At 37.7% G+C, this 9,925-nt stretch overlaps 1 protein-coding gene across 1 annotated transcript; it reads left to right on the forward strand.

The window, feature by feature from the left end:
* Nucleotides 1-130: 130 nt before the first annotated feature.
* LOC584680 (histone PARylation factor 1) lies at nucleotides 131-7,628 on the forward strand. The gene is made up of 7 exons (XM_784534.5): nucleotides 131-392; nucleotides 1,346-1,487; nucleotides 2,044-2,181; nucleotides 3,244-3,430; nucleotides 4,010-4,108; nucleotides 5,950-6,188; nucleotides 7,114-7,628. The coding sequence occupies exons 1-7, from the start codon at nucleotides 267-269 to the stop codon at nucleotides 7,413-7,415; spliced, it is 1,233 nt and encodes a 410-aa protein (XP_789627.1). The 5' UTR covers nucleotides 131-266; the 3' UTR covers nucleotides 7,416-7,628.
* Nucleotides 7,629-9,925: the final 2,297 nt, after the last annotated feature.

Genomic DNA, 9,925 nt, shown 5'->3' on the forward strand with positions numbered 1-9,925 from the left:
TTTAATTATATAAAAATGTACAGTAAATGATTTGATCTTGGTTTATTTTCATTAAATTTTTTAAATAATTTAATCAATAATGGTTAATCCTTGTAGAAGAGCTATGTATTGAATATTGCGCGCGCCTGGATTGTTTTGGTCTAGCTCCACACATGTAAAGTGAATGTTGAAGTTGTTCAGATCATAATCCAAGGACAATTGTGTTGAACACTCGCGCTAATAATTACAAAGATTAGTCTAGCCTAGACTTTATTAAAGTGATTGACATGGCAGAGAACCTTAACTGTCAATATGGAGCGAAATGTTACCGAAAGAGTGAGGAGCATCTCAAGAAATTCAAACATCCAGCAAGGAGAACAAACGAGGACTCGGCCTCGGAGGAGGATGAATCGGTAATACTAATAGTATACAAATAATGAATGGTTATGAGTTCAATAGTGCGAATATTTTCATGAGTTGAAAGATTAACATTCTATTCAACGAGGCGTCAGCCGAGTTGAATAGAATCAACGTTAATCTTTCAACGAATGAAAATATTCGCACCATTGAATGAATGAAAAACATTCATTATTTGTTTTATACAACATCGAAGAAGATCTAATAGAACGTTATCAACAAATTATGCTTTACTCCTTATATCAAAGATAAATTAAAGTTGGAGTCAAGCCTTCTCGATTACATTCAGATTGCCTGCGCGTCAGATACACGCAGGGATACGCGCGCGCACGGCTGAGAGGAACGCAGGCTGCATATAACCAAAATTGCACGGCGCATATAACCAAAAATGCACGACCGTGCAATATAACATCTATTGAATATCATGTGACCAACAATCCTCCAATCAAATGACAAGGATCCACGTAGGTGTTGTATAAACCTAACTAATCAGAAAGAATGTTGATAATCATAATGATGTTGAGTGAGCTGAGATGTGTTTAATAATTGATTAATGTAGTTTGTCGCAAATGCGCCCTGATGGTATATTGTACAATAGTCAATACTACAAACAATGTTCAATTCAGGATGAGTTTCAAATAGACTCGACTCTAGACTATTTGCATATTCTTATTGCCTTATATTAGGCTACTTGAATAATGAAATTTTATGAAAATAGGCACAATGTCACAAGAGTCATGACACATGTGTTAATAAAAGTATTCTGGATTATAACATTTTACAATGGGATAATAAATAGGCTTATTTGTTGCCATTATTGTCATAATATTACTTGAGCTTTCAAGCCAGCTCGCCATGCAGGAAGTAGAAATAGTCTAGTACAATGTCATGTGAACCCTAATCAGTAATATATTTCTCTGTTTTAAATTATTCTTTTAAAATGTCACAGGATTTGACAAGTCAACCATCAAAACGTCAAAAACTGTCTGAAGATCAAGAAGCGGATTGTGAAGAGCAGAATCAGCTCCCTAGCAGAACTGAAGAGCTTGAAGAAGAGGAGTTGGAGGAAACTTGTCCAATTGAAAATGAAGGTATAGCTAGGGTCTAGATAATAATAATAATAATAATAATGTTTTATTTACCCAGGGTAGCCACTTCAGTTATATAACTGCTCTTCCAGCGGGCCCTGCATAACATAATATGTTATTACTGCCCTTCTCCAATCTAATATGCTGAGCGCCTAGCTAGAAGGCAGAAGGTCCCATTGTTATAAGTCTTTGGTATGACTCGGCCGGGGTTCGAACCCACGACCTCCCGTTCATGAGGCGGGCGCTCTAACGACTGAGCCACCATTTGAAATGAATTAGATGAGTTCTTATTGTTTCTGTTGGAGGAGTGATTTATCAGTGTGAAGGGTAAATTTGAAATGAATTAGATTTAGTTTGTGGGATCATAGAGAAGAGTTTGTATGGGAATCAGCCAAATAGTTGTATTTGAATTAAGTATGCATAAGTGTTGTTGTGTTTTTTTTTTTTTTTAATGTTCAAACAAGTTGTTGCAACCATTCAATCAAGCATTTGGATGCACACAATTAGTCTTAACTTTCAAATCTTAGTACGACTATTCTTTCCATATTTACTATTCTAGATGCTGATGAGAACCCTGGTACTCCTCCAAACATAGACATCCAAGAAGAGTTGAGGTTAAAGTTCAAAGTTGAGATGCCACAAGATTTCTTTGATTTCTGGGATTACTGTAAGAGCATCAATCCAGCCAAGCCTTCAGGTGATTATACAATCTCTCTTTTACACCTTTGTAGATGAAAAGGGATTTTATTTATACCTTTCAGTGGAGAAGTAGTTAAGTGAGAGTTAAGCTACAGTCCCATATACGTCCCGGACCGTCCCGGACCATCCCGGACCCCATCCGGGGTGATCCGGGATTCGGTCCGTGTTGACACCGTGTTGGCACCGGGGTGGTCCTGGATGGTCCTGGATGGTCCTGGGCGGTCCGGGAGTCGACCCCGGATGTTTTTGACGGTCAAAAACTGCCGGGGTGGTCCGGGACGGTCCGGGACAACAGTTTGATCCGGGGTGATCCGTGTAGCCACCGTGCTGGGTCCGGGGTCATCCGTAGTGGCGCCGGGGCGGTCCGTGTTGATCCGTGGCAGTCCGGGAGTGAGTTATTGACCGCCCAGGACCATCCAGGACCATCCAGGACCACCCCGGTGCCAACACGGTGTCAACACGGACCGAATCCCGGATCACCCCGGATGGAGTCCGGGATGGTCCGGGACGGTCCGGGACGTATATGGGACTGTAGCTTAAAAGCATCACACTTTTTTGAACAAAACATCCCGGACCATCCCGGATCACCCCAGACCATGGTCCGGGATGGTCCGGAGTGGTCCGTGCTCGTCCGTGCTGGTCCGGCTTTATATGGGACTGGGGCTTAAGATTACATAAAGGCATTGATGGAAACTATTCAACCCTGTCTGTAGCGTTTAATTTTGGGTGTTTCTTGTTTTGTTTTAATGTTGTTAATCACTTCTAAAGTTGCTCATTTGGAATTTATTAACATTTGATTATGAAGAGACATATAGATCAATATTCGCCTGGACCAGTTACAATTTTCCTTTTCACCTTGCCCATCATAATCTTTGTACTTTTCTTAAATTTCCATTTGTAAAAGAAATTAAGATTTAAGAGGTTTTTGCCTTTACATGGTTCATGCTCTTGCTCATGTTTTTGAGTCATTCTTCAAATGACACTCCCTTCTTTTTAATTCTTAAAAATGACAGTTGTTGGACGTTTGCCTGACTCTTCTATTCCCATATTTTTTTTGTAGAAGCATTGAAAGAAGATATTGGCTTGGTGCTTGGAGGTCCGTATGATGTCATGGCAGGCAGGCTGAAATGTGTCAAAGGTCAGAGACCCAATTATTTATTGCACCATAGGTTCTTCTACGACCCTCCAGAGTTTCAGACAGTGCTTCTAGGAGACGAGAAGAAACAACATCACCTGGGGTACTATAGGTAATTTAGTCTCAATTTGTTGTTTGATAGTCATCTCTCTATGAAGGCCATCAAAGGTAAACAGAGAGAAACCCTCTTCAAAGTGGGGATTCTTTCAAGTTTCAATCCTTTATCATTATTACACTTTTTTTAGAAATTATATGATGTGTCCATACATGTACATGTAATTGAAAAATCTGAAATTCTTGAGGAACAATGTGATAATATCACATTTGGGAGATTGTAAACAAAAAAATCTTCCAGAGAGCCTAGACTATATTTTGATGTTTTACTGTATCGCTGACCATCATTTTGGATTGCACACAGCAAATGTACATTTTTGTTTTGCACAGGTTCTGCTGCCAAATATACTCAAAGCACATCATTCATTTTTATCAAAAAAATAATCTCTACACTGCGGACGGACATTTATTTTGTAATGGCCTGTTAATTCTCTAGACATTGACTCGTTCATTAGCAATGGTATAGTGATTTGCAGGATCACAAACCTACTAAAGCTTGTATGTGAATTCATTATTTAAAACTGTTTAGATCTATGTTCTAGCTGAATCTAATAAAGTCAATGTTCTCATATTCCAGGGATGAACCACAGAAAGTTCCAGTTTTTATTGCGTCAAACTCAGCTACAGAGGGCTGTACCATTACAACTCAGGGAGAGAATATCTTTGCTGCAGTGAAGTGAGTATAATTTTTTACTTCTCTTCTCACCTTTTTCTTTTTTTGGCTCCCTTTTTTTTGAGGGGGGGGGGGGGTTGAGAGGTTATGGGGGTACTTCCCTTTACTATTCCATCTGCCATTGGTATGGACCAAACATAAACTGTTGAAATATCATTTTCAAAGTCTTCTGCATGCACACCCTGGGGGGGGGGGGGATTTTTCACCAGATTAAGCTGTTAAGGAATGAAAAGAAATTCGAGAGAGACAGAATGAGAGGGAGAGGAAGAGAGACAAGACCAAAGAAATGTGAAAAGATGACCTATTTCATGCCTTGCCACTGCACCCGTAATTTAGATCCAAGACTTATCACCACCTTCATCATTTATTAAAGTCAGTATTTTCCTTCTTACGAGGGTTTACTGACTTTTGCGCAATGATGACAAATCCTCCCTCTACTTCTTCTTGTCTCGAGCATCCTCCTTATTTAGACCAATCGTGATGCTTTCTATCTTCACCATATCTTCTCATGAAACCTTCAGTCTTCCTTTTCCTCTTATGCCATCCACTTTTGAATCCCACAGGTTTATCATCTAACTTTCTCAACTCATGATCCATCCATCTCAATCCCCTTTAAATGTCCCATTTGCAGGCCAAAAAATGAAAAAGTTGAATTCCAATTGCATTTAAAAGATAGTACTAATTTAGAACTTCCCTAAAAAGGTGGGGCTTGAAAATGTCTTTAAGTGGGAAAATAATGACTATTAGTTGTTAAATCGACTTTAGGGCTATAGAGCCCAAATGTAATAGTCTTGATTTTCAGACAATTGTACCGAATGGTCATACGTTTTATGCTGCGCAAAGATTCAATCAGTTTAATCTTGGCCATCACAAGAAGTGGGTTATTGATGTAGACAAATGCTCATGTACCCTTTACAACTCTTTTCATGTATGTTATTACCAAAGAAGAAAAAAAGCCAGTCAGTCACTCAATAGTGTCTGACAGTTAAGTCTAGCAAGTAAACGGGTTTCCTTGCATAATTTGAATATGAGGACACTGCTAACGTTTAAATTTCACAGATAGGACATACATGACATATTCATAATTCCTGCCAAGTTTTACAGAATTTGAGGTTGGCTGCAAAAGGGACAAAGTAACTTTAACACTTCCACCAGTTACTTTCAGACCCAACCTTTCCACGGTTAGAGATTTATTATTGTATCAAGAACTTTTGCAGTCAGAGGCAAATATGTAACTCTTAAAGTGACATGGTAACATTGTTGAAGGTTGATTAAAAAATTGCTTAATTTTTGTATAAAATGTTACTTACTATTCCTTCTACTGTACTAACCCTCTGACATGCAAAAAATCCTGAAAAAATTCTCAAACCACAAAGATATATATGGTTTTCTTTGAAGGAGTCGATGTATAACACCCTCTAACAGTGATTAATAGTAAATTCTCCCAACAATTTTTGAATTTTCCCCAACCGTTTTTCCATGGAAAAAAGACATAAAACAGGCTATAAAAAATCTGTCAACACTTAAATGTCTGGAATGGCATGTAGAGCCATTTTATTGCTTTGTGATGATTTCCATTCACCTAAAATGTAATTAAATTGTGATAATATAGTTGGGAGAATTAAGAAATCGATCAGATCAGTTTTTCCCAAGTTGTACCATGAATAATGGTCCGTTTTCCCTCAAATTTTTAGATTATCTTTAATTGTACATCTAGCATTGAAGTCACTACCTTAGCACCACTATCTCTCATCTGAACAATGTTACCAAGTCCCTTTAATCTTTGATGTGAATGTCTATTTTCTATTATTTAAAGTTGTCCTCTCTATTAAACTCTTCCACAGGTTACACATAGATAGACTGATCAAACAGACCAAGGACAAGAAGAGGTTAGAAGGTTTGAAGAAGGTGGATAAGTCTCTGACAGAGTGGGCCAAGAAATCTAACCACTCTCTGGAAGCTAAGACAAAGAACATGAAAGGTCGAGATAAGAAGGTGGTCACTAAGACATTCCACAAGGCTGGAATCGTTGTACCCTTGGACAGTACGGGGGTCGGTTACAGGGAACTTCCAGAAACAGATGGTAATTGTCTTTTCTTATTATGGAGTGTAAAATTGGTGGCAAACTTGCATTCGTTAATGTGTTTTTTTTTAATAAAAGATGTTTGAACTTGGGATTAAACAATTCAGTGAGGTTTAGGGCTCTTGGACAGGTCTACCAGAATTCAAATGTCATTCTATAACATAAGGTGGAGGTGTTGTTGTCTAGTGGTTATGTCTCGGGACTGTGGATCACATGGTTTGCAGTTCGAGTCTTGCCTCGGCACTAATGTTCTTTGGCAATCTTTATTTGCCACACAAGATCCAGGTGAGGTAAATGGGTACCTGGCAGAAATGAATTCCTTGAAATGCTAGAGCACATTTAATATTAGCCATGCTAAACCTGGGGTAATAATTGTGGAGCACTAAAAGTGGCAAGTCTGGCAGACATGAGCACTTTACAAGAACCCACTAATGTTATTATATGTTTTGTACTGTAAGCTAGTGGAATTTCAAACCTCTCTTAAGTTGATTAAATTGAGTTGTGGATATTTTCACATCTGTTTAAGCTACTCAAAGACAACTGTTTGGAAGTTCATGCAATTGTAGTAGTTATGTTTCTTGCTGTAATATATGACCATTCTTCATGGTAACTGTCATGTTCTTACTGTAAATTACAATATGATTACATTTTATGTATTCATGAATAGCTGAATTTAGTTGATTGTCGTTACTGCAAATAACAATTTAAGACGTTTTCTCAAGATGTACAGTCAAACCTGTCTATAGCAACCACCCAGGAGAAACACAAAAAGTGTTTTTTTGTAGACAGGTGGTCTTTGTAGACAGGTTCCTTTAATATATGTTTCAATGGGAAACCATTTTCAAGGGAAACAAAAAATGTGGTCTTTATAGACAGGTGGTCACTAAAGCACGTTTAACTGTATCTCCTTCCCCTCTGACCCTAGGTGACTTGAAGAAGATCCTGAAGAAGATCGTTGAGAGTGAAACTGAGCAGGTGAGAGCTCGATATTCAGACAGCCTTCAGGAGATCATCACCTTGATCCAGTTTGCTAACGATGAGTGCGACTACGGCCAGGGCTACGAGCTGGGCTTAGATCTCTTCTGCTTTGGAAATGAACGTTTTCATTCGATGATCGGAATGCTTCTGTCGGTCGCCTACCAGCTTCTCGGGAGAGAAGAGTTTGGGGAAATCCTAGATGCTCACTTGAAAGAACGCGAGAAGGATAATGTTAGTAAAATCTTATAGCCCAAAATACACTTTCTTATGGGTAAGTTCATTTTGAGTGATGTCAGAGATAGCTTCAGTGAGGAAGAAGGAATCTTCAAACCATTTTGTTTCAGTTAGAATAGGCTCTTGAAGCAAGCAAAATGCAGAAGAGATGACTGGATTTTTACGTAGTGGTTCTGTTATTAGAGATTATCAAAGCTAACTTGTGAATGGTTTATGTGAGAGAAAATATTGAGCGATTCCAACTCCAAACAAGCAGTTTTACCATTGGTTATGTGTGTCTTGACTTGCATAAGGTAGATATTGTGAAAAGTCAAGGAAGCCTCGAGCAATCTTTCTGAAGTAGGTGTCTCTCAGGTATGACCGCTTCTTCAGAATCACTGATGTACAAGCATTGTCTGCATAATTTTGGTTCAAGTTTTGCATGTTTCCAGGAGTTAAGAAAATTGGTATTAGATTCTTTTGTGCAAATACCATTTTAGAGTGAAATAATTTGTTTGTGGTATCGGGGAATAAACCAGTTCAGAGACAGTTTCTGGTTAGGTCATTTGCATAAACTGTAAAACCCATTGAGATGACTGCTGGATGTGAGTTCATGAAAGTTATGTAATCATTATTCCTTTATACATCAATGGCACATTCTATGGAACACAGGTGGAAAACTATTTTCAAGAGGGCAAATGGAAAGTTATTCATTAATGACCTCCATCATTTTGGCAGTGATTATTCTAAAAATCAGTGGAAAAAATACACGGGGCTCTGGGCGAATAAGCCCCTGAAATGCTAAAAAGAGCCCCCGAAAGTCATAAAAGAGCCACAAAAAAATTGCATAGAGTTCTATACCAAACAAATTAAAGAGTATTATTTTCATTCAAGCAAGCTTGAAAAGTAGCCCCCGAAATTTGTAAAGTATTTTTTTCCCTGCTAAAAATGCACAAAGTAGGACTTCTCCATATGTAAAAGATATTTGGATATTTGGCAGTCACTTGGACATGAGGTATCTCCAAACTGGTCTAGTAATAATGCCAGAAAAAAAATATAACACATACCTTTTCAAGTACCACTTCCTCTCATGTCCTATAATACCTGTGCCTTTTAAAGAACTATAAATTGTTAATTAGCCAAAACCTATAAATGTAGAAGATTGGGATTAGAAAGAGCATCAGATGAAAGGATTATTTTACAATAGCAGTTTAAGGCAGTTATATTAAGGGCAACAAGCATGAATATCTTTTGTGGAAAGTAATATTTATTAATCAATCATGAAACTTCATTACAGTGAAAAGTTTGTTTAGAGTATGTCTATAAAAACTCTTATAAGTTTGCCCACTCAAAGAGCTTTCAATTCTATTGTGTTTAAAGAGATTGAAGGTTTAGTTCTGGGAAGAGGTGAAAAATAATTTGTGAGCGTTACCATTGTTATTATGCAAGTGTGGAAGAACATCAGATAAAACATTTTTCCTGAAAAGCATGGCTCTTCAAATGCCTTCATATTCTAAATATGGCATGTAACAACATACAAATCAGGAGAGATTTTTATGCCACATATTTATGTAGTCCCATAAACATCTTTTAGTGTATAGTGCTTGTAACTTTACCAAGACTGGGCCAAATTTCTTATCATTTTGATGATTCCAGAACCTTGCATTACACACCAATACTTATATGCTAGCTGATGACCAACCTTTTCTGATTGATTTTTACATAATGCAATCGCATGACCAGAACTCAAATTTATCTTTAAGCCATATTTCAATGTTATGATTACTTCTAGGTTCCCCACCATCCCACAGAGTGTGTTATTATAATGTCTACTGTACGGTATATGTATGAAGTCTTGAGAAGGCAAGATATAATTTACATAGTATGGTAACAAAAGCACAGATGGCAAAAGTACAAGGGACAATCTTAATGAAGGTAAAATGGTTTTGGATTTCTTTGTACATTTAGGCATTTGATATCCATCACAAGTATGTTAAACATAGCTCAAATAAAATTTGAAATACTTTTGTTAAGTTGTTGTTACTAAGATTTGTTTGTTATGACTGTAGCCACCAACTTCATGTTCTGCATGTAACTGGCTTCAAAGCCCCCTGATATAAGAGCTTTGGTACAATGGTCACTCCCCCCCCCCCCCTTCTACCTACTCCCACTTAATTGCCCTTTGGGAGGGTGCTTCCACCAAAGCAATATGTGTCATTATTTGTGTGGCTTTGAAAAATTGAAAATTGAGATATGCCATTCCACAAAAGTTTCATATCAAAATATGTTATTTGTTTGATTGCATAAAGTACATATATTATCAAAATTGCATTAATAGTACATGTAAATACTAAGAAAGTGAATTTATCACTTGAGTGAGCCTAGCAGTTACTCATTTCCACTCATTAGCATAAGATGATTTGACACATCTCAATGACCTTTATTAGGGGAACTTCATCCAGGTTACTGTACCATTCAAATTTGTAAGTTGACCTACGGCCTAGTTCAGATATAAAGCGATGTCACACAGAGGCCAAATATCCGGA

Source organism: Strongylocentrotus purpuratus, unplaced genomic scaffold (assembly GCF_000002235.5).
Source record: "Strongylocentrotus purpuratus isolate Spur 01 unplaced genomic scaffold, Spur_5.0 spur5_scaffold_11, whole genome shotgun sequence".
NCBI lineage: Eukaryota > Metazoa > Echinodermata > Echinoidea > Camarodonta > Strongylocentrotidae > Strongylocentrotus > Strongylocentrotus purpuratus.

What these genes read in the sequence shown, in the direction of transcription:
- LOC584680 (XM_784534.5), top strand. Translation starts at nt 267, where the DNA reads ATGGCAGAGAACCTTAACTGTCAATATGGAGCGAAATGTTACCGAAAG. An exon ending in TTGTCCAATTGAAAATGAAG is followed by an intron (nt 1,488 to 2,043) that starts GTATAGCTAGGG and finishes TTACTATTCTAG; the next exon opens with ATGCTGATGAGAACCCTGGT. An exon ending in CATCACCTGGGGTACTATAG is followed by an intron (nt 3,431 to 4,009) that starts GTAATTTAGTCT and finishes CTCATATTCCAG; the next exon opens with GGATGAACCACAGAAAGTTC.